The sequence below is a fragment of the Marmota marmota genome, unplaced genomic scaffold, assembly GCF_001458135.2.
Source record: "Marmota marmota marmota unplaced genomic scaffold, marMar, whole genome shotgun sequence".
Taxonomy (NCBI): Eukaryota; Metazoa; Chordata; class Mammalia; order Rodentia; family Sciuridae; genus Marmota; species Marmota marmota.
Window position 1 is genome coordinate 23,523,956 of NW_026000142.1, and position 26,281 is coordinate 23,550,236.

At 35.6% G+C, this 26,281-nt stretch overlaps 1 protein-coding gene across 2 annotated transcripts in view; it reads right to left on the reverse strand.

The window, feature by feature from the left end:
- Prkar2b (protein kinase cAMP-dependent type II regulatory subunit beta) overlaps window positions 1–26,278 on the reverse strand; it is a 93,928-nt gene extending 67,650 nt beyond the window's left edge. Inside the window, exons 1-2 of one of the 2 annotated variants that reach the window (XM_015488346.2) lie at window positions 25,969–26,278; window positions 2,609–2,644 (exon numbers count right to left, since the gene is read on the reverse strand). In XM_015488346.2, coding sequence (XP_015343832.1) covers window positions 2,609–2,644; window positions 25,969–26,272 — 340 coding nt within the window. In that variant the 5' untranslated portion in view covers window positions 26,273–26,278. Of the gene's footprint in view, window positions 1–2,608; window positions 2,645–19,221; window positions 19,245–25,968 lie in introns of those variants that run through there. The other variant, XM_048786113.1, reaches the window with a different exon arrangement.
- Between the last annotated feature and the right edge of the window lie 3 nt (window positions 26,279–26,281).

Consider the following 26,281-nt stretch of genomic DNA (forward strand, 5'->3'; position numbering starts at 1 on the left):
TCAAAAGCCAAAAACACAAAGATTTAGGAAACTTACAACATTTTTTCATTCTTTCAGCAGTAACTGAATACTCAGCACCACAAAGTTATTATTGTGATATGTAGCATATATTATGTAATATGTAATACAGGCAATCTAGCATTTATTTTTTTGAATTATTATTTTTAAATAGATGAATAAGAAACAAATTTACATACAGACTTCTAGTTGATTTATCTGACTTTTTTCCCCTAAATTTTACTTCTTATGTTACAGTTTTATAATTTACTTTGGAAAAGAAAATATTTCTCAAATAAAACTTGATGAGAAAAAGATATCTTAAGAAATATTCTTTGTTATCACAATTGAGAAATCACTTATTTTTAAAATTTTCTGGAAATGTTACTTTCAAAGAAGCTGATGTATATCTTCCTCTACTAAACCTCACTTTTAGCCACTAGATCAAATTTTCAAAGAGAGCTGTAGAATATCCTCTTTAGGATGTCTTAAGATGGTCCCTATATCCTTCTTTGCCAAAAATAATAATAATAATTCTAGACAAACTTTCATAAGAAAAATAAGAAACCCAATATAAATTTTAGATGTGTAGATAATTAAGTAGGTCCCATTTAGTTTTTTGCTTCTTATACCACTGTTCTTTTTATCTAAGATACTAAATATAATTTCCTCTCCTATAACCAAAGATTTATAATGTATTTAAAATGCTTAGCATAGGTATTCTCCATAAATTGGTTATCTTTTCCTTCCAATACTGTCAAAAATCATTTTCATTATGGTTCCCAACATTCTGCATTATTAGATAACAATTTTACCCATTAAGGCTTATTTTTTTTTAAAGAGAGAGAGTTTTTTTAATTTTCGGTGGACACAACATCTTTATTTTATTTTTATGTGGTGCTGAGGATCGAACCCAGCGCCCCGTACTTGCCAGGCGCGCACGCTACCACTTGAGCCACAACCCCAGCCCCAAAGTCTTATTTTTAAGTATAACAAGACTCCTGAATTTCTATCACCTGATTTATATCAAACTGTATCCTATTGCGTTTAATTAATATTTCTAAATATATGTCATTCTAGGAATAAATGCAACATTTGATTTTTAATTTTAATTTTTTCCCTAGTATCCCATCATCTCTACATTCTCAGCTAAGTTTTGATGAGATATACTGAACACACATTTGGTGGAAGAGGGATGTAAAATAATGGAATAATGGTTTTTTGAAACTAACCTATACACTGGAGCCCTGATCTATCAATTAATGATAAATATATTATACAAATACTAAAGGAGTTTACCCAGAAATAAAAGTCATATGTCAAACAGTTTGCAGCAGAAAGGGAGATTACTTATTTTAAGACTCCTAAGTTTCTGTTGAAAGGATTTCACATCATTAAGACACGATGATACTGATTCTTATTCTTCCTTCCTTGTTTACATCACTGTTCATAAAGGTCAAGTTTGGTATCTCTGCTTGAGATAAATTTAATGCCTTACTGATATAAAATAACTCATTCCACCAAAGGCATTACAATCGATACTTTTTCTTCACCATTTAAAATAAATACACTTTGATATTACAAAAACCTCAGAATGGCAATGTAGATACCATACCAATGAAGTAAATTTTCCTCATTCCTGTCTTTATAGACCTGATCACTATATAGCAAGATTAAATTGAACCAGAAACTGCTAACAAATTAAAAATAAAATTCAACCTTAAAGCATCTTTATTATATAGCACAGGTGAAAATAAGGTAATTTCATGAAATAAATTATTCATATATAATATTCAAGCTCCAAAGGTCATCTGTTTGAAATGTTTACCTTTTGTTTTTCAAAAGAATAATTCTACTTATATTTACAAGGGAGCATGATTTTTCTCAAACCAAATATAGTAGTACATCATTTGTCCCCTGTCTTCAGAGAAGAAGGGATTCCACAGTGTGACTTTTCAAATAATAGCTTATTCATTTCAACGACCAAATTCACTTTACTTAAACTATTTTAGACAGAAATTGTTCTTAATTACATCTCATACTTCCCTACCAGTTCAGGTAGAACACTATAATGAACATAATTTAAGCACTTGTTATAGGGCTGTCCCATGACTATCTATAAGGTTACTGTGGTAAATTTAAAGACAGCAATAGCCTCAGGACATTAACAAATATAAAGTAATATATTCCTATCCTAAATGACTCCATAATGATAAGTTCTTCAATCTGCATTTTAAGAGTCTTCCTGCCCCTAATTAAAAACTCTCACTCATCACTTCACCCATCTTCTAAAATCACTGCTTCTAAACTGTAGCTGGTAAATCAGAGAACCATGCAAGTAGTAATTTTACCAAAATGTAGCAAGTTACACACTGGGATGAGAATCTCCATTTAAAAGGTACATCAGCTTAGGCTACAGCATAACTTATATATTTAGTTACTCAGAGAACATTTTCAATTATTGACTAATTCATGATTATGTCAGATGGTTTTAATTTCTGGGAAAATGACAAAGAAGTTATTAATCTACAGCAATTTTTCTTTGTAACTTCTTGCCCATTTTGTAAATGTTCCCATAAGTAAGTAAAAGCCATAGTAGAATCAGACTTACCTGAGGCACGCCTTGTGAATCGATTTATTACTGGAGCTAAAAGAAAAGTGCAGAAAAATATAATTAGATTAAAAATCTGATTTTTCCAAACCCCTACAAAGGCTCAGATTACTAAGTAATCTTATAATGTAAACAGAGAAAATATGAATGAATAAATATAAGATATACAAAAGATACAAAAATTAAATGTTCAAATTCATTAATAAAGAAATGCAATTTAAATCAATATTTTACCTATTAAATTAGTTTCCCCAAACACTTTAAAGAAAATTCACCTGGTTAGAGAGAGCTGAAACTACTTAACTGGGACAGTGTAAATCTATATATTACCTATAGAAAATCTGACAATTACTTCAAGTACCATAAAAGGTTTATGTCTGTGGATAGAGTAATTCTACTTTTAGAGATTTATTCTTTAAAAAGCTACAAGAGAAGAGGAAAACAATATGTGAACACTTTTAGCATTATCATTTTAAAATTGAAAAAAATAGGAAATATAGATAAAAGTGTTCATGTATACAGAGATCATTTTTAGGTGAAGGATAGTATATCCTTGAACATTTCCGATTTAATATTTGTGGTTTTGATATTTTTGTGCAACCCAAATGTTCATGACATGCAAATGTGTACACTGAAAGCTGTGACTCCTGGCTGCTGCGTGCATCACCCAGCTGGCAAGCCTACCGTCTGCCCACATGCCTGACTCAACTCAGCTCTGTGCTGCTGCTTAGGTTTGCTGACACAGTTATCTCAAGTGGAGGGCTCTTTTTTTTTTTTTCTTGAGAAAAGTAAGTAAATTTATGGTTCATATTATATAAGACAAGACCTCACATATTATACTGTATATTTTGTTTGCAGAATGTCATGGGTCTACTAAAGTACTCCAATACTTTCAAAAGAACAACTATGAAAGTTGTTTACACTATGTACTCACTTGGGTCAAGGAAAAGACATAATTTTTTAACAGTACTGTGGTCACACTGCATGACGAATATATAGGAGTAAGTACCAGGAGAAAACCGCGTCAGATTTTTACCTTCATCTCTGCAAACATGCTATTAAACATCGGCATCATCATATTACTGATGATTAAGTTTTATAGTAAGGCCTAGAGAAATTGATTAATTTGTTTTAGATCAAATAACCACCCTGTAGCAAATCTGGAGAATTTGAACCTAGGAGTATCTAGTACCAACACAATCCTTTGGAAAGAAGAGAAAGTGAAAACACTGATTCCCGAAATCACATCATAGGAAGTGAATACTTTCTTTCATACTGATCTTCACTGTCATTAAAGATTAACTTCATTAAATAATTCACAAATCCAATTATTAAAATAGCATAGAGTTTGCAGCAAAATATATCCTCCAGACTGATCGAGAAAAAATTCTTATTATTTATAACCAAAATAATTTAGCCATGTATTTGCACAGTCAAAAATTACTTATATCAAAAAAAGTTCAATACTGCAAGTATTTTAAAACACAAAGGTCCTTCAGTTTCCTTGGATGCTTTTAATCCCCCTTTTCATAACTCTTTTGGAACCTAAATACAAGGACAGTGACAAGAGACAATGTACAAAGACATTCAACCATAGGAATGCAGAACAGTACCTCAGATAAAGAAAGATGAGGGCTAAAATCCTATCTAGAGCTTGGGGCAAAAAATAAAAGTAGATATTCGCTGCCCTCCTGTCCAGATGAAACCACAGGGCTCTGAGCTTCAGGTTAGACATGGTGGGAAATCTCTGTTCTCCTGAGTCCTTAGGTTTATGCATCTTTCTGAAGTGGCTGAAGAAGAGGACTTCCTGCACCAATGGCCCTGTCATCTAAAACATCTTTTTTTCCTTCTTCTCCTTCTCCTTCTGCTTCTTCTTCTTCTTCTTCTTCTTTTCCCTTGTTTTGTTTTGTTTTTTTTTCTTTTTGGCAGCGCTGGGGATTGAACCCAGGGCTTCATGCATGCCAGGCAAGTACTTTACCACTGAGCTATATCCTAGGCCCCCAATTCTTTAAATTTGTAGGGATAATTCCGATTGTCATACTAATTCAGAAAACACACTTGGCATTTGGCAGGCAAACTCCAGAACAGTCCTACACTAGAAAGAACTGTCCTACATTCCCAGCTTTCATCCCAGATGACTTTCAAATACCCCACAGGGCATTCCTGATTCTAACACTGCTTTATATATGTACTTGATTACTTTATGCTGTTTTAATATATATATCAAATTTTCTCAAACAAAACTATGTAAATCAAAGGAATTACATTTTCTTTTTTATACTCTGATTGGAATTACACTTTATTAGATGTTCACTCTTTCAGGAAGTCTATGCCACTTGCAACAACATCATTTGTCATTTGGGCTATTTGAATACCAGTACAGTATGTTTGGTCACCTAGACATTTTTTTTAATTTTTTAAATTTTAATTTGTTATATATGATAGCAGAATGCATTACAATTCATATTACACATACACAATTTTTCATATCTCTGGTTGTACACAAAGTAGAGTCACACCATTCGTGTCTTCATACATGTACTTAGGATAATGATGTCCATCTCATTCCACCGTCTTCCCTATCCCTATGCCCCTCCCTTCCCCTCCCACCCCTTTGCTCTATCTAGAGTTCCTCTAATCCTCCCATGCTCCCCCCCACCCACCGCATCCCATTATGAATCAGCATCCTTATATCAGATGAAATATTCTGCATTTGTTTTTGGGGGGAATTGGCTAACTTCACTTAGCATTATATTCTCCAACTCCATCCATTTACCTGCAAATGCCATAATTTTATTCTCTTTTAATGATGAATAGTATTTAATTGTGTATATACACAACATTTTCATTATCCATTCATCTACTGAAGGGCATCTAGGTTGGTTCCTAGACAGTTTAGCTATTGTGAATTGTGTTGCTATAAACATTGATGTGGCTGTGTCCCTGTAGTATGCTGTTTTTAAGTCCTTTGGGTATAGACCCAGGAGTGGGATAGCTGGGTCAAATGGTGGTTCAAGGAATCTCCAAATTGCTTTCCATACTGGCTGCACCAATTTGCAGTCCCACCAGCAATATACGGGTGTGACTTTTTCCCCACATCCTCGCCAACACATACACTGGAGAAAAGATAGCCTCTTCAACAAATGGTGCTGGGAAAACTGGAAATCCATATGCAACAAAATGAAATTAAACCCTTATCTCTCACCATGCACAAAATCCAACTCAAAGTAGATCAAGGACCTAGGAATTAAACCAGAGACATTGCGCCTAATAGAAGAAAAAGTAGGCCCAAATCTCCATCATGTCGGATTAGGCCCCAACTACCTTAATATGACTCCTATAGCACAAAAATTAAAATCAAGAATCAATAAATGGGATGAATTCAAACTAAAAAGCTTCTTCTCAGCAAAAGAAACAATCAGTGAGATGAATAGAGAGCCTACAATTTAGGGACAAATTTTTACCACAAGTACATCAGTTAGAGCACTAATCTGTAGGATATATAAAGAACTCAAAAATCTTAACACCAAAAGAACAAATAACCCAATCAATAAATGGGCCAAGGAACTGAACAGACACTTCTCAGAAGAAGATATACAATCAATCCACAAATATATGAAAAAATGTTCAACATCTCTAGCACTTAGAGAAATGCAAATCAAAACTACTGTATGATTTCATCTCACTCCAGTCAGAATGGCAACTATTAAGAATACAAACCTACACAATTTTTATAGCTTTTTAGTCTAGCTAGTCAAATAGGAATTAAGATTGATTCAGGGTAGAGGCCTTGCTGGAAATAAAGATATGTGCATCTGGCCACGCTGTCATTTTCTCCCTCAGGGACCTAAGTCAGGCAAGGGAGCCAGGGGTGAGGTAAGGTCAGTACTGCCAACTTTCTGACCCTCCACATCACTGGTGGTGGTGGTGAGGGTGGGTAGGACAGCAGGCAAGAGCCGTGGGCGCCACTACTGGCACCATAGCCTCCCATGAAACTGAGGATAGTGCATGTAACTTAAATTCTCAGCTCATGAAATACGGATACTAAGACCTGTCTTTCTTCTTCAGAGGGTTTTTTTGGAAAAAAAAGAAAACATATTTTTAAAAGTGCCTGTCAACTATAAACTCCTATTCAAATGTAAAGGACTGATGCTTATTTACTGTGAACTAACAATACCATTTTTAAAAAAATATATATTTTTAGTTGTAGATGGACACAATGCCTTTATTTATTTTTATGTGGTACTGAGGATCGAATTAGTGCTCTACTATTAAGCCAAAACTCCAGCACCAACATTACCATTTTTAAAGCATACTAAGTAAACAACAATACAAATTGTCATAAAAGAAAGTTTACAAATAAAGATGTTCTAAAATGTGACAAGTCAAATTAAGTTTTCGTAGGAATCTTGGTTTCACCTTCATTTTCTCACTCATGGATATTCTGTGAATATGCACATGTGTCATACAAATAAATACATATATTCACCAAAAACATATACACACACATATATTGGGGAAGGAGAAAGAGAATATTAGAGAACAGGACATGTCCAGAGAAACAAATATGATTTAAAGATATACCAAACTCCTACATTTTCAAAAGCTATAACCTAAGATCTGAGGGAATCCCTGAGGACAAATACAGAAATATTTATGTAGGTTTGACTTTCTCCCAAATACCTGAGAGTCCTGTGTGCTACTAGGAATATTTTCACACCGTATGAGCAGAGATCCATTCAGTTGCCAAAGTATATCCAAGTAGATTGGTTTTACTTGCTGAGCTCCTGAAAGACTGGAAGTATAATTCAGGTCCTCATTAATCCTTGAGGATCCTTAGAAGAAAAAGACTCCTTTATTTTGGATAAACTGAAGGAGTCTCTCAATACCTAGCAGTGAAAACAGCCTCCCACATCTGTTTGCTCTGAGCTCCCCACAGTGCCAACAGGAACTGCTTATCTTTCACCTCTTCATGCAGGTTCTGAGTTAATAACCACAGAGTGAATCAATAAACGTTGAAAAGTACACAGAGCAAGCCTCCTGTCTCCACTTATTTTCTGGCCATATTGAGTGTGGAGGACAGCACTGGAACTGTAACACTCTGTTACAGAAGGGCTTAACCAAGCCTGGTCCTATTTACGAAAGAAAGGACTCAGGGCTTACCCTGGCAAGTGGCCACCTAAATTTAAAATAAATAAATAAATAAATTAGGTGAAAGAGAATTTCAGAAGACTAAAAAAATTTAAGCTAGTTCATAAAAATAAAAGCAATCAATTGAAAACATGAAGCAGTAAGTCTGGTCTTTTAAAAGGAAGCCCAGGGGACAGCAGTACATGTAAGTAGTTTGCATCTTTGAGCACAATGGGGAGAGAAATCACAAGTTGAAGAAATAAGAGCTCTGAGTGGTGATCTGAAGTCATGAACACACACACACACACACAATTAAAAACAAACAAACAAAATTCATTAAAAGAATATACCCTATCTCTACTGGAGTCACCTTAGCTAAATGGCCTTTTACAGAAGGGTGTTCCTATATCCTGAAGTTAAATACATACAACAACCTTACTTTCAGCCAAATAATTAGCATCCCTGTCCTCCTATCAGCTGGCTTTACAAGCAATAAACACTTTCTGAATCTGTTAGCTGTCTAAATAAAAGACTGTAGAAACTGTAAATTGAAACCATGTAAGCTAATTATTTTTGACAAAGTAAATAAATGCTAATCTCAGAATAAATTAATTTTTCCTATGCCTATGCTTCCAAAATTGAAATGAAGATCACCCCTGACCCAAGGAAGAATTAACTTTTTAAAATAGATCAACAGCAAATAACAAAATAAATTTTAACTGTTTTGGTAATTAACCTAATAGACACAATTTACACACATTTTTGTACATGTTCAATTATTGGTATTGAAAACACCACTTATTTTCTACGTTTTGTTAAAGGACATGATGAGCCTTAACTGCTTTCAGAAACAACTGGAGATATTCATTACTGCCCTGCAGTACCTTGAGCTGTATTCCAGATACACGGAACCTAAGAATCTGAGCTGTGGTTTAATTCTGGAGGACAGAATTAATTGGAGAATATACTCCAGAGCTTCCAGGCCTTGGTGCTAAGGAGACTCTGGAGGTAAAACATGTATGTAGCTCAAAGCACTTCACTGGACATAATGGCAACTGTGTGAAAGGCAGGCTTGGAGGAGGGGACAGTTTTCTACTGCCTTTTTGATTACACAACTTGAGGAACTGAGATTATGTCCAACCCACCTATTCACATGGATCAGGGCTTGAGATGGGCCACAGTGACATAAAGTATAAATGTTCTGACTTTTACAAAGTGCCATTTTTAATGATCACTATAAAAATACATATTTTTGTTCAATTTATAAACCAAACTCCCAAAAATGTAACTGATATTTTAAAATATTGGGGTAATAAAGTGTAATGATTAAACCAGAAACAACACATTTACTTTTATTTATGAATGAACGTGATGCTTCACTTTTTAATTCATGAGGATTTTACCCATGATGCTCTCTTACAAACAGAAAGAAAAATACAGTTACAGCTAAAAAAAAGTCCCACAGTGGCTAACCACACACAGAGTGAAGCAATAACGATGCCTAGAGAAAGGTTCCCAAATAGTTTTTGGATTTTTAAATACAGAAGGAGATAGGAAAGGGACATTGTCAAAACTACACAAACTCAGTATCTGCTTCTCCAAAAGATAAAGTGTCTCTTCCAAAACTATATTGTCAGATACAACACATGAAAGACAGATTTGTTAGAGGCCAATGTTCTGCCACACATTACAAAATCACAACAAAACTTTCCAGACAAGGATAAATTTAGAATAATACGAAAGCTTTGAAATGAAGATCAACTTAGACCACAATTAGGGGATGTGATAAAAGTTACTCTACTCATAAAAGTAATCATTGAAAATAGTATACAAAACCTTCCCTGTATTTTCCCAGAATGAAAATTTTCCTGCCATTCCAGCCTTGGCTCACATGTCCTCTCCTCAGGAAGCCCTTTCTTGAACAACCTGTGTAACTAACAAGTAGCCCTCCAGTCCCTCTCCAACAGACCATCCTGTTTCCTTCTCTCCAGGGTGATCAGCTATCTAAAAATTTCTAGTGTTTTACACTTATCCTCTATTTCCTTTCATGCTAGACTACAAGCTCCAAGAAGGTAGGGTTTCCTTGTCCATATGCCTCACTACACTACCGCAGTGCTTAGAACACTACATGCAATTACATATATTAGTTTAAATACATGAGCAGTGCTAATGAAAAACTAATGTAATAAGGGATACTCCCTGACACCTAAAATCATTTGGACAAATGTGATATTCACACAAGTATTAAGTTTGTGAAACTCATCAATTAAAATACAGTATTGGATGAAAACATACAACTGATTTTAAAATAGTAGAGACTGACTAGCCTTTGGCTTTTTTTCCCCCCTAAGTAGCAAAAAGCAACCACTTCATATTACTGTTCTCAGTTTCTCACATTTTTCCTGCTCTAGAAGTATATGTTATATCCTTTGCAGTACCTCCCACTACCAGGGGTGGAGTAAATTTCCCTCCCCACAGTTACTGTGTTTTGCATGTGACTCTCAGGCCAGGAGAAAGTTAGCAAGACAAAAAGCACATAGTCTTCTTCAAATGTACTTGGATAATTCTAGCTTGGCTGCTTGTGTTTCTAACATCACCGGGAAATGGAAGTCTCCAGTTATCACTTATTCCAAAAGGAGGCTACATGAGGGTCAGAGCAGAACTCAGGTCTACAGCCTGGAGCCATGTCCATCTGAAATCACCCAAATCACAACCAACCACAGACTCATGAGAAAGTATGTGCAGTTGTAACCAATTATATTTTAAGTCTGTTTCACAATAAAAAATGGACTAATACTCAAAAAAAAAAAGCAATCTCATTTGTGCTCAAAAATCATGAAAATATAACCTGGACTTTAATCTCCAAATAATGATGATGATGATGATGATGATGATGATGATGATAAAAGATTTCACAAGAAGGGCTGGGGCGGGGGCTCAGTGGTGGAGCAGTTTGCCTAGCACAGATGAGGCACTGGGGTCAATCCTCAGCACCACATGAAAAATACATAAATAAAAGTTATTAAAAAAAAAGATTTCACAAGAGAGTAGAAAGCAATAGTATTTCTCAAAAGTATGGAAAAGAGGACTTCAAAAGCATTCATGTTTCCAATTCTTCTTTAACTGAGTGGAATTGACATATAATGAGATACAAAATTCAGTGAATTTTGACACTCACATATACAACACTCCAATGAAGATAAAAAACATTCCAACATCTTGGAAAGTTTCTGTAAGCCCCCTTCAGTCAATTCCCACTATCCTATAAGCAATTACTGAGACAATTTCTACCATAATGGTTTACTTTTGACTGTCTTTGAGCTTCAGGTAAATATGAGGTTCTTTCTTGCTGTTAAAAGGATCAACCGCTTGTTCATTTTTACTGATAAGTGGCATCCTTTTGCATGAATATGCTTTAACTTATTTATTCATCAAATGTTGATGGACATTTGACTTGTTTCTAATTTGGACTATTTTGAATAAGCCTTCTATAAATATTCTTACACAAGAAGTTTTGTAAACATATGCTTTTATTTCTTGGTTTAATGCCTAGGAGTGAAATTGCTTGGTTACGGTAGATGAATGTTTAAAATAAGTCCACAGTTTTCCCAAGCGTTAGTATCATTTTATGCCCTTACAGGTCACTTAGAAGAGTTCTAGTTGTTCCACATCTTTGCCAACATAAGGCATGTCTTATTTTAGCCATTCTCATATTAACAGTGTCTCTGTGGTACCAAGTTTCACTTTCCTGATATCTAAAATACAAAACATCATTCCCTGTGCCTATCAGCCATGCTTTTCTTCTTTACTGACATGCCCCTAATAGTGTTCAATTTGATTAGGGTTTTTTATTATTGAGTTTTACTAGTTCCTTTTATACATAATAAATTACAAAATATAATAGAAAAAAGTCCCAGATATAATAACAATAAAAATGAAAAGTTACTTAGGAATGAAACTGAGAGGATACAAAAATTCTTTGTGAAAAAAAATTACAAAACCTTATTAAAGAAAAAAAAAAGAGACCACATTCATGAATAGTAGGTTGAATATCATTAAAAATGTCTGTTCTGGGCTGGGGTTGTGGCTCAGTGGCAGAGTGCTTGCCTCACATGTGTGAGGCACTGGGTTTAATCCTCAGCACCACATAAAAATAAATAAATAAAAAATAAAGGTATTTTGTCCATCTACAACTAAAAAAAATTATAAAAAATGTCTTTTCTCTCCAACTTGGTTCATATATGCAATGTAACTTTAATAAAACTCCCAATAAAATATTTTCCACAAAATTTAAGTGTATCCTAAAATTGGTAAGTCTCAAAATTAGTCTCAAAAGTTCTTTACACTCTTGGGAACTATTTGCTTATGTGGATTATATTCATTAATATTTACTGTATTCAAAGTTAAAAACTGATGTTTAAATAATATTTAATTTAAAGCTAACAATAAAAGTTGCCTGTTATTACAAATAACATACCTTGAGAGAAAACAATTACATTTTCCAAATGAAACAAAAGTTAGTTATATTTAGAATGCCTTTGTTTTACATTTTCCAAATCTGCTAGAAGATAGCCAGGTTCTCATATCTGCACCTGCATTCAATCTGTGCAGTCATACCTCATGTACCCTCCAGAAAATTCTGCTGTATATTTTTAAAAGCATGACAGAAAAAAATCAAGTTAGTATTATTTTACTTTTTATCCTATAGCCTCCTCAAAAGGTCTAGGGGTGGGAGACAAATAGCCCTCTGGGGTCTCTATACCATACTTTGAAAACAGTCTTCAAAAACTAGTATAATTTCATAATACACACACACACACACACACACACACACACACACACTGTTCACTACAGCACTATAAGAATAATAAATTGGGAACAACCAAAATATTTACCAGAGAATGAATAAAGTATTTATTTATGAGTATACTACATAGCAGTTTAAAATAAATAAACTGGAGCTGCATGAATCAATTTAACATCTCAAATACTGTTCTCAAAAACAAGTTAAAAGCCAAATGTTTTCTCTGATAAGTGGATACTGATCCATAATGGGCAAGGGGAGAATGGAGGAACTCTGGATTGAGCAGAGGAGAGGGAGGAGTGGGGTGTAAGGGGTGGATGGTAGAATGAGATGGACATTCTTACCCTATGTATGGGTATGATTGCACAAATGGTGTGACTCTCCATCAGGTACAACCAGAGAAATGAAAAGTTGTGCTCTATTTGTGTAAAAAATAAAATTAAAAGTAGTTAAAGGATAATACTATACATAAAATAAATTTCCATAGGGGAATTTTATACAAACTTGGACTAAATTTAAAATAACACTATTTCTAACTAATGAATAAATGCCTAAGAAGTACTTGTGCAAAATAATGCACAGAAAATATAAATACCAAATACTGTATATGTGGTATATTCTTAAAAGAAAAACACAAACCGATGTGATTCTGCAACTTGTATTTGGGGTAAAAAAATGGGAGTTCATAACCCACTTGAATCAAATGTATGGAAGATGATATATCATGAGCTTTGTAATGTTTTGAACAACCAATAAAAAAAAAAAAAAAAAAGAAAAACACAAAAAAACTGAAGGGTGCCAAACTTTGTTGGAGCTAGGGGATGGCTTTTATAAGTGTTATTTAGTCTTTGTATCTCTTTGTATACTGGAAATACCTCATAGTTTTAAAAAGAGAAAAAATAATTCTCTGCTCTATTTAGTATGGGCAGGTAAAATCAGTTCAAGGAGATTAGTTCACATTGTATTTTTATGCTAAATGTGCTTCTAAAGTATTTTTCATATCTTATCTTTATTTAAGATATATTTTTAGTTGTAGATGGACACAACACCTTTATTTTACTTATTTATTTTTATGTGGTGCTGAGAATGGAACCCAGTACCTCACGAAGGTGGGGCAAGTGCTCAACCATCGACCTATAACTCCAGCCCTCATACCATATCCTTTTTACAAATGAGTTTTTGTTAAAATTCAAACACTAAAATACCCTATATTCTTTGTAAACAATTATAAGGTAATTATTATTTTAAAATATGACAAAAAGTCCTAAAACTGCTTAGTTGGTAAACTTGTTAATGAGAGTCAAACAAAAAAAATCGAAGATCTTTGAACAATTCAATGTGAAAATAAAGATACAAAAGGATTGTCTTTTTTTGCCATCTAAAAATACATTACATTAGCAATTTGTAGTTAAATAAGTACAGAATTTTGGTTTTATAGGAATTAAGCAACAAACTAATGTAAAACTTGGAGAGGTATAAATTTGCCCCACAAGAGCTTACTTTTATAAATATTATGACTTGAGGAAAAGGCAACAAGCTGTCAATTTAATGCAACTAATTTTTTCCAATTAATTTATATTTCAGGCACACAGTCATGTTTCTACTGCAAGCATCTGCCTCATTTAAATAAAGCACTATTTTCAGTATTCCTACCTACTCTGTCTTAAGTTGTTTAAAACTGACTCGTAGAAGTTAAATAAGACCATAAATTTGGAGACTGTATACATACAACTTTATTTATTCTACCAGTTTAACAGTTATTCTCAAGGGAAAAAACAGTGTGAAAACAAAGCAAAGCTTTAATCCATCGCTTTTTTTTTTTAAGTCAAAATTCTACCTTGAATTTCAAATGGAATTAAAGGAGGCCCTGGGTTTTAAGAACAATGGGTGTTTTAAAAATTGAGACAACTATAAGACTCAAAGATTTTACTTTTATATTTCCATTAATAATTTTTTAAAGTACTACTACTACAGTGCCTTAAGAGCAAGCTTATTATATTTCCAATCAAACCTCATTAAAAAAAAAAAAAACTGTCACATTCTCACTAACTTCTAAAACGTGTGACTTGTTTCTTTTCTTTCTTTCTTTTTTAAATCGGCCCACAAGTGATGCTTACTGCATGCCAGGCCCTGTTAGCTCATTTAATTACTACAACAGTCCTCTGGCGTAGATACTGTCATTACTCCTATCTCATAAATGAGGAAACTGAGGCACAGATCATAAGGTACCTTGCCAAAGGTCCCAAAAGTTATAAATGGCACTACTAGGATTCAAACCCAGAGTCCACGCCAAAATTAAAGTCAAACTTTAAAAAAAAAAAAAACAACTTTCCATTATTTCAGATTTTTCATGCCAGGTCGCTTAAATTTTTGGCAACTAAAAGCAATCTTGTTTTGTGCGCATTTCCGTAACAGCGAACTACTGCATGTGAGAATTGTGAGACAGTGGTAAGGGACTCAGTGACCACATTTCTCAAATCAGTAGAGGAAAAAAATAAAAGAATGAAATAGCAGTACAGAAAAGATAGGAAGAAGAAGATAACATGCAGTTTAGGACAAAATTATCTGCAGGTCACTGAAGAACATGCAAATGAAGAACTGATGGATGTGTCAATGTGATCCTTAGAGGGAGGTCAACGCTAGAGCTAGTGGGAAACACTGGGGTCCCAAAGAGCAGAGCAGTAAAGGGAGGAAGGCAGCGTGCAAGGGCAGAAATGAGAGTGGACAAAGCAGGTTTGGGACACACCCCAAACTAGATTTAGCACAGGGTTCACGTGAGCAGGAGCAGTGACATATAGCATCAGAGGCTCACATGGGGTCAGAATGTCACCTCAATCGGAATGGGAGAACTTTAAAGGGAAGACAAGCCTGTGTGCCTTTATTCTCTGCATTTCATACAGTGATCACATGTCAGGTCTAAAAATAAGCCTCATTTTTAATAAAATGAAGTTTACTTCTCTGTAACTGAAGACTAAAGCATTTTAAATCTCATGAAAACATTTTAAAATGCATTCTAATTAAAGGATTACTAGACTAGCATTTTAAAATATATGTATAACTAAAGGCTTCAACCACTGTACATTTATAAACATTTACTATTAGGCATTTAATTTTCAAATGAGTTTTACATGTAAAAAGATTTGAGCACCCACATTCCTGCCTGCCTGCAGTGAAGACCCCTAATCTGCAAAGCTTACTATGACAAGAGTGTCTATTCACCCTACCACACGGGCACTATTAACATCAATAAGGGAAACTTGGGAAAATTTTTGGTGTGGTTTGTAAACTAACTTCTGGAGAAAGAGTGAGATTTAGTAAAACAACACTTGGGACCAAGAGAAAAACTTAGGTGAGAATATTTGGCTATATTAATTTACAACCATGTCATGTGTCTCTATAAATTGTGTTTTATTTGCCATTTAGTGAACCTTTACAAAAGAATTGCTTTTATGGCAGGTCTTTTTATACTTAACATTACTATAATAGGTAATATAATGAATGATAAACATTTTTTTGAAAGTTACAAAACAGAAAATAGTGAACTATTTTCCTCCTAACAAGTACCATCCCCAAAGGTGTCCTTCCTGAGATATTCCAAAGACACTAAAAGAACTATTCTTTTAAACTTTACACTTTCTTCTAATTCTGAATGGCATTTCCACAATTTAATGATTTTTTTAGTTGTCAATTGACCTTTATTTTATTCCTTTCTATGTGGTGCTGAGAATTGAACCCAGTGCCTTATATATGCTAGGCAAGCACTCTTCCACTGAGTTACAACCCCAATCCACAATTTAGTGATTCCTAAACATCTATAGCACTTATTACACTGTATGATTCTCTTTGTCCCATCCACATTTTTTTCCCATTAATGGAGACTGAACCCATGGGGGCTGTACCACAAAACTGAGCCATATTCCCAGCCCCCCGCCTTTTTTTTTGAGGCAGGGTCTTGCAAAGTTGCTTAGAGTCCCACTGAGTTACTTAGGGTGGTCTCAAACTTTCAATCCTCCTGCCTTAGCCTCCCATGTCACTGGGATTACAAGTGTGCCACCATGGCCGGCTCCACCTACAAAATTTGCACCATGAACATTAGTAATCTACAGTCTAGGACACAGTCCAAGATGCATACAGGAATCGAGTTTAAAGAAAAATCCTAAGAGGAATAGCTGGGTCAAATGGTGGACCTAAAAACAGCACACTACAGGGACACAGCCACATCAATGTCTACAGCAGCACAAATCACAATAGCTAAACTGTGGAGCCAACCTAGATGTCCTTCAGTGGATGAATGGATAAAACAATGTGGGATTTATATACAATGGAATATTACTCAGCAATAAAAAAAAGAATAAGATCATGGCATTTGCAGGGAAATGGATGGCATTAGAGAAGATTATGTTAAGTGAAGTTAGCCAATTCCAAAAAAACAAATGCTGAATGTCTTCTCTGATATAAGGGGGGTGACTCAAAATGAGGTTAGGAGAGAGAGCAAGGGAGGAACATTACCTCTAGATAGGGAATAGGGGTGGGAGGGAAAGGAAGGGAGAAGGGGAATAGCATGGATGGTGGAAGCAGACCCTCACCATTATACCAAATACATGTATGAAGATGTGAATTTGATGTCAACATACCTTATATACAATCAGAGACATGATAAATTGCAGTATAAAGGTGTATTAAGAATTGTAATGCAAAAAATAATAATAAACAAATAAAACATTAAAAAAAGAAAAAGAAAAATCCTGGATCTTCCTTTTTTAGGTAACATGATTTATTTCTTTCTCATTAGGGAATTTTTCTCTATATTCCACCAAAATTTTCTGTTGAGTCCATTAACTTATCTAATGAATGTTTATTAAAAAAGGAGCGTGTACACATACAACTAGATCCCTGCCTACCTGCAAGTCCTTCATAATCTAGAAACTTAAATCTGGAAACTAACCAAAAGTTGCTCACATCTTACACATTAATGGAGATCAAGTTAAGTTGTATTGTAAGTTGTGGTTTCCAAAATGGAGTTCATAAACCCTGAGCCACTGTATAAGGCAATCTTTTGAGGCCCAGGGCAACATTTAGTACTTGCTCACAATTAATTTTTGCTTCTTCCTTTCAAAATTAATATTGTGGGAAGCTTACATATAAATAATAAATTAATATACTGGTACATGTATAAAATTTACAAGTACATTGGGAGTGTATTCCACACTTATATTTGCTAACAAGGATGTAAAATAAACAAGTTTAGAGAAATAAACAATATATGAGGTGTTTACTTCTAAAATATTTTATTGCATTTCTAAAGTACATGAAGTAGTAATCTAGGTGGAATAGACAGAAAAAGCCAATTGTAAAAGGGTTGGACCACAAGTTTTTAGAGGAAAAAATGTAGCTTATTTTTTGGTATGTTCTTTTCAATCATGTTATTGCTATAAGAGTTACTGAAAATGAAGTGTATGTACTTTATGTATGGTTCAGGAACTGGGCTCTGAAATCAGAATGTCAGGTTCAAATCCCGATTCCAGCACTTACTTTGGAAAAGACTAAATGATGTGCATAACAGGCCTTGTTCAACATCTGGAGGATAAGCAGCCAAAAATGTTAACAGTAATTATTACTAAAGAAACAAAACACAATTTAACAAACATTAGCATTCTATAAAGATGGGAATGAAATGGCTGAGTCATGTTTTAATTCAACATGACCTTTTGAAAAAAATGCTTTTTGAGTCTAAAATGTATTTAAGCAAATATGGGGGGTTTTTGCGTGCTTTTTTTTGTAACCCCCTCATCCCCTTAATATCACTCCCATGAACTGTTTCAACTTGGAACAGCTAATGTAAATTAAATAATGTCAGTCCCTAGCCAAACGGATACAGGAATAACTGTATACAGTATATCTTCTTGGCTTGGCTTTTATGTGGAACATGTGTTTATATTTTGACCTTTTTGTCTTTTTCAAAAATTAAGAAACATTTAAATAGCAGCAACTGGAATGATTTTTTTTTTCGTTTTCAAACATTATTAAGCTATAAATGGCAAAACCTATTGCTGAGACATTTATAAATGTTACACCAACTGTGTTTATATTTCTGATTTTTTTTAGATTGTTTTGTTTTCTTGTAAGCCATGACCTGAAAATTTTAGCTCAAATTCTTTCCACAAAATAATTACATAATGGAATGGTCTGAGTCATTTTGAATTTCTGAGACACAAAATTCACTCCCATAAAATAAAGATAATGATCAGCATCACAGTGAGGTTTTTGCAGGGGGCTTTGTCATCACAACAGACAGTGTGGATAAGACGGCAAAGACAAGAACAAGACCCAACACAACAGTAATTCATCCAATTTGGAAAAACTGATGCACTCTCCATTCTTCTCCACTGTCAAATACGGTCTAATTCAAAGTTTCACTGTCCTGAAAAAAGAATCAAAGAGTGGGGGGGGGGGGTAATAAAATAAAAAACAGGAATTTTGAAGGCAAAATCTAAAAGTACTTTTCTTGAGCCCAGCTGTTCAAACCATACCTAGCACCTGAATAGAAGGCAGGAAAAATTCATAATATGTAAGCTAATGTAAACAGCACACAAAATGTTAGTGACAGTTCTATGAACAAAACAAAATTTATAAGACCAAGACCTACTAAATTTAAGGAAGGAACTTTTCTGTCTCTTACCTGCTTCATCTTTTAAACCAAACAGATCACATCTACACTCTGTGAAATTGTTCTTAATTCTACAGAGCAAACTTAATAATTTTTTTCTTAAAAAAAGAAAAATAAAAAAGGGGGTTGACATTCAATAAACATTTGTACTGTGAGTAACTGTGAGTGACTTCTACCTATTCCTTCTCCTAATTGGCCACTCCAGGTCCTGGCCCCCTTCTGGTACTGTGACTCTGTACACTTCTAACACAGACACTGTGGTCAACCACTTCAATCTCCTTCACTGAGTTCCTCACTCTAAAATATTCCACAATCCCCACCATAGGCCTTTTCTTATTGCTACTACTCTGATAAATGCCTCTCTTAAGGGGTCATAAACAAACTCCTAATTGACAGATTCAATGGTCTCCTGTTGGTATTTGCACAGGTGAAAAAGAATCATACTTGTTTTTTTTTTTTTTTAACACAGCTAGGAACACAACCTTGACAGTTGGAAATTTACTGGAATCCATGCAGTGAGATTTACAACAATAAATAACCATTCAGTATTTACTTCTGTTCTACCAAGACACAGCAAGCGCATCACTATGTGCGACCTCAAATGAAAAGCTATTACTGTCTTGCATGAAATAAGTTTGTTTTTTTTTTAACACAGGCAGAAAAATTAAAGTATCTAATGCTTCCATTTTTGCCTAGGTGATTTTATTGTATGCGCTCTCTTCAGACAAAGTATGAGTGACTTACGGAAGCCTTCACATGTCTCAGGTGATTTTTCCTTCTCCCTTTCTCTGGCTTCTCTGGATTTCTCTCTCTCCCAGTCCCTTCTGGCTTTTCTTCCTTTACTTTCCTTCTCAAAACCCAAAGTAATAGGTGGTTAAGAACAGAACACGATTTCAAGTCCTTTGATGTCCCAATTTCAACCCTAAAGCAATCCACTTAATACTGCTATTTAAATGAATAATGTTCTTAACTATTCTACTTCAGAAATTACCATCTCTAACTCAAAATATTTTTTAAATCTTCGCTAATACTACTGTGTTATGCTCGTAACTAAAAGAATGGCTTCAATATTTCAGCCATTGTCATGAATGATGTAATCCATTTCAAGAGGATTTGAAACTATCACGTAAATCTCTAATAGCCAAAGACTACACAGTGTCATTAATAACAAAACCCTGGAGCTCTTAGCTACAAATTATAAGTTGAAAGGATGTGGAATTTATTACTGTGCAACAGAACTTCACATTAAATTCTAAATGGAGCTGCTGCTTGAGAACATTTCCTACTTCAGCTCTCCGAAAAGTACAAATATTAGATTTATGTCCATAAAACACTATGAAATTGCTATTCTACAAAAGTGTGAACTTTTGCAAGGTTTCATACCAATTAAACAATTTATTTGAATGTATTCAATGCTTGCTATGTCTTCTGTCCAAATGGTCTTACAAATATCAATCCTTTTATCCTTGTGACAACCTTGAGGTAGTTTTTTTTGTTTTTGTTTTTGGGTTTTTTTTTTTTTTGGGTGGTGGTGGTGGAGTGGGTACTGGAGATCAAACCCAGGGGCATTTTGTCACTGAGCTACATCCCTAGACCTTTTGAGACAGGGTCTTGCTAAGTGGCTTAAGGCATCATTTGTCATTGTCCTGTCTCAGCCCCCTGAGTCACTGAGATCACAGATGTGCACCACCACACCTGATGAGGTAGGTATATTAATGCAATAACATGCCAATGTGTTTAGCACAGTGACTCATACACTAATGTCTGGATGTTTATAGTTTATCCAAAAAGCTAACATTCATGGACATTTCTCAGCCTAATTAAGTGTATTTGAGAGGTTCATAAAATATTAAAAAGATATTTAGCTTTTGGTTGGTACAAGGTAACTATAACTACTAGAGTAATTTTTTTTTAGTCAGATGTTGATTGCCACAGGCTGCAGGAGGCAAGAGCTAACAATTGGCTGCTTAGTCTCATAAAAGCTTCTAGTGACCATAAAGAGCAAATTCTTAAAAGGGCATAAGGAGGTGAGCCTAATAAATTGGCCAACAATTTTTGAAGTTACACCTGCTGTCTACAATTTCCTGCTACCAGACCACGAACTCAATAGTTAGTTAATAGAATGAGCCAGTTAAGATCATTTTCACAGCAAATTCTTGAGCAGTCAATCAGTCTATTGCCACTATTGCTTCTGCCACCTAATTTCAGGGAAACCATGTAAACCATTCAGACAGATTTCTGACTTTTATTCAAGTTACAGTGAAACTTGGTCCTAATTCTGCATCTAACAGAAATGAAGAACATTTGCTCATAGTCACCTAAGGAAACTTAGACACATGAATATTCTCAGCTCTTCTTCAATGATTTTTTTTTCATGATAAATAACTTTATTCTCTTAGTCTCCCACCACCACAAGCTCTAACTTACCAATATTTTGCACAATCTGAAGGATCACTTCTAAAGTCTCTATAATGCCTAGAGACTTTAGAAGTGATCCTTCAGATTGTGCAAAATATTGGTAAGAGTTAAAAAAAGGTTAGAGTTAAAAAGGTTAGGTCACAGTTACTGCCTGGTAAATCTCAACTTAAATATCTTTGATGTGCTTGTTTTATTAGGTATGGTTCCAAATATTTGTATATATACACAAGACAGAAAAATCAGTTCTTCCACATTATTTCCCAGACTGACTGCTCTTCATGTACCCCTATGTAGTTTATTTTGTTTAATACTTGTCAATTTATAGGAATAATCTGAATATATGTACTTCGTTTTTAATTTTGGCATTGGAAATGGGTGAACCACACAAGATCTCACAATAAAGTCTATATGAAACTACTAATCACCACAGATTTTACTTCAAATTAATAGTGATTTAACTCTTTGGGCTACTATAAATGCTCCAATAAGGTCTAGGCTTAAGGACACTGCTCTTTCAGAAGTGACATGTCAAGCTTTATGTGCTTCCTGTAGGATAAGGAAGCAAGACGCAGAGAAGATGCCAAGCAGTCTCCATGATAGCTTCTTTCCAGTATCAGGAGTTTTCCTAAAGAGGATCGCCATAAGCCAATGTGTTGACCTTTAGGTTTTAGAATGATAGTAACCAGAAAGTAATAATATGAACTGATAAAATTAGAAGAGAACAGGAGTGGAATAGAGAAGCAATATAGTTAAGATAAAAGATTCCTTTGGAAAGGCAGGAAAGAAGTAAAGCCTACTTTTACCTACCTGACTAGCTAGCTGGCTTGGTGCCACCTACAGCCACAGCACTGGACCCTCAAAGACCATTGATTGAACTGTGGACTAAACCAGATTTTTCCAGTGAACTGTAGGTGCCTGGCTTTCTGATTCTACCTCTACATTATGAGGCCAAAGTCAGAGGCTTGATCCTTATGTTAGTCATTGAGCACCAGTTTCATGGTCAACAACTTTTCTTTTAATCTCAACATAACGTGTTATAAATACCATCACTTATACTAAAGGGATTCGTGAGCGAAGATGTGAACCAACAATGCAAACCCATTATGAATACTGGAAAAATTCCTAGGAAAACATGACCTGTGAGTCAGCCCATGGAACAAATTTCATTTAAGAACTCCTTGATGTCTTGGGCTTCAAGGTAAGACAGATGTTATGGAACAAGTATCTGCTACTTACTGGTTCTGTACACCATCTTGGACAAGTTAATTTTCCAAAGACAAAACACATTCAAAGTCTCAAGGAGAGCTTTATATATAAGGGGCTAGCACAGGTTATGATAGCCCCAGCCCCCTCTGTAGATAAGCCTGGAAAGCCAAGAGCACCTGGATGAAACCAGGCTCACCTGTGTCCCAATCCTGGTTTTACAACACACTACCTATGAAACACTAGTCAACTGGTGTCTCATCTTTCTCATGGAACTAGGAGAATGAACGAAAGCATTCAGATAGTGCCTAGTACACAGCATATGTTAACAAACAACATTCTTTATAAATATTATTAAGGAGGCATTATTATCACCATCTATGTTCAATGGTTTTCAAAGTATGGTCAGGAACTATAGGTTTCAGTATGCCTGGAGATGTCTGGTGATCAATAAACAAACAAACACCCCCAAAACTATGTCCCACCCTAGCCTATTCACTTATTTGCAAAAGCTCTCCAAGAATAGTACCAAGTAATGTTCATTTCTGAATCAAACTTCCTTGAGATGCGCATGAAAATGCAAAACTTATTGATCCAGCTGGTCTTGTGCTGTGTCAGTAAATTAAGACTTTTTTCCCCAACATTTATTCTTTACTAAGCCAAGAAAATTGCCCAGTATCTGATGGGTTTTCTTTGGCACTGTTCTGGATGCAGATATTAAACTGATGACTTTGTGTTGTTTAGGTTCAGTCCTGACATGTTTTTTTTTTTTTTCTCCAGTGGAAGTATTTTGACTCCCTCCACAGTGTACCTACCAACTCCCAGTGGGCAAGATTGGTCTGCATTTTTGTACAACCTCAACCTCCAGAGGGAGTGTGTGTTTAAAAGGTTGTTAAGGGGGTTGGGGGGAGATATTGATTTGACAGAGCAAAGTCTAAAATATTCATTATTTGGAACTTTACAAAAAAGTGTACCAGATATTTTGTAGCTTACAATTAAGTGATTTTAGCCAACAATTTACTTTTTAAAAAATGATTAGAAAAGAAAATATACAAAGCAGTGCACCTAGAAGGAATACTGTTGCCAAAGCTTCAGGAATACATGTAAGCATGCATGTCCACAGCATAATGATCAAACTATACTTGGTTGCAGTCAAAAGTTTTCAAAGTCCTTGAGGGTCAGGCAGGGGAATAAATAGCACAACCAGTTAACAAGTATTTACTAAAACTCCAGTTGAATAATTTTACAGTAAAAGTATCTTGGAAAATATAAAGCCAAATAAAATATCCTGCTGCTTACAAGTTAACAGCTTGTTTCTTACATTACAAAATGAAAATTACATCTTTTCTGTGCACAAATACCCACTGTTATAGGGAGGATATGGAATCATCAATGCACAGGACTTCAAGAGCATTATACAAACAAAATATTTTAGTTACATTAACAATACTATAGGAATACAGGTTCAAGACTCTTAGTTCCTAGCTCCTTCTTATCTGGGAAACAGGTCCTTTCCTTTTCTTTGTGTGTGTGCATGTCTCTGTGTGCATGTCTATGTGTGCATGCCTGCATGTGCACAGATGTGTCAGGAGCATAAAAGAAATATTAGATGCCTCTGTCTTTTCTATGGCATCCATTATTGGCTTCTCCTTTTCATCTACATAAAATAGTACTCTTTTTCTTGCTTCTAATAAGAAAAGCATTTGATTAATTTTGTGTGTGTGCACACAAAAAGAACAATTAAGACTATGATTACCCTATCCTGGGAAACACTAAAAAGTGCCCACAATTTAAAATTTAAGTAACAATTTTCCCTTTTATCTTCATAGTGGACTAATTTCCAGGTTTCTGTGATTGTTTTAGACAAGCTAAAAAAAAATCACGAATTTTATAACTCATTTAAATGTGTGATTAATTCTGCAAAGAAAAGAAACATCTTCCTAGGAAGGGACATGAGGAAATGAAATGACACTTGAAAATGTTTTCATTATACAAAATGCACTGTGGATGCACAAACCACAGCAGTATAAATAAATAAAAGCTGGTGCAATGCTACATGTATGTTTGCCTTACACCACAAAGAGAAAACACTTGCACATTTGCACAAGTATTTTATTTTAGCTTGGGATACCATAAAAAAATGGAATTTAGGCATATTGTGTAAATACAGGAGGCTGTGAAGGTGCGTGTGTATCTGCGTGTGTTAGGCAAAGAGGGTTGTAAGCAGAAGGGGTGGGACTTGCCAAAAGCAGCTATTTGAGAAAATTCCTTTTCTTTCCCATTCATTCTTTCTAGCTTCAGTGTCTGGCACAGTCCTTACAATTACTCACTGGCTTTTCATTCTAAAGACAACCAACAAGCTTTCAGAACTTCCTACAGTGTTTTTCACACACTTTTCATTTTTTAAAAAAGCACCCAATCATTCAATATGTGTTTTATATTAAAACAACAAGCCATTAGTCCATTTCCTCGTTCCAAAGACCCCTTGGGTTACAGGCTAAAAAGAATACTTTGTTGTGTGTCCAAAAATAACATAAGACAGTACTGGTAAATTGGAAAATAATATATTACGGTTTCCAAGAATGTCACAGATATTACCATAAATTTTGAATTACCCCAGTGAGTCCTATTCCATGCTCCTTTTAGTGAATCTACAGTCCTGACAACAGCAAAGCCAAACACATTGAACACTCTCTCTGCCTTTTCTCTTTGGACACCCCAATAGTAAATTTAAGGGCTGAAAGAGGATGCCCAGTGGGCCAGATTCCTTTATTCACAATGGTGTCCTCCAAGCGAAATATCTCCAACCACAGTGAAAGTTGTCCTCCCAGCGGATGCCCACCCCAAACCGGACCAGGAAGAGAGCAGGCAGATGGGCAGAGGGAACCATAACCTTTCAGCTCTCGCACTTCCAGAGGCGGGGAAGACGGGGAGGGCATGACAAGAGAGCAGAGTAGGAAGGTGGGCGAGTGGGAGAGACAGAAATGGATGCTGAGGGGGTGGGCGAGATGGGAAGGTAGGGAAGGTGGAAAACGCGGGGTGAGGTGGGTGAGCGAAGCTGCATGATTCAAGAGCAAAGGCGGGGAATGCTAGTGGGCAGCAAGGGGACCCGGGGGCGTGGAGGTGTCTGGTCCTCACCGTTGAACGCTCCTGCGTCCGCGGCCTCCTCCTCCTCCTCGCCGTTCTCGGAGTCGGAGCGCATGGGCTCCTCGGCGAAGTTGACCCCCTTGCTGGGGGTGCCGCCCCCGGCGGCTGCGCCCGCGTCCCCCCAGGTCCTGCCCTCATGGCCGAAGCGTGCGGCGCCTTTGCGCTCGTTCTCCTGCTGCAGGCGCGTGAAGTGCTGCAGCGCGAACTCCAGCAGGTCCGCGGGCTGGTGCCTCAGCACCTCCACGGTGAAGCCCTGCAGCAGCTCCGTCAGCCCCGCCGGGATCTCGATACTCATCCTGCCTCC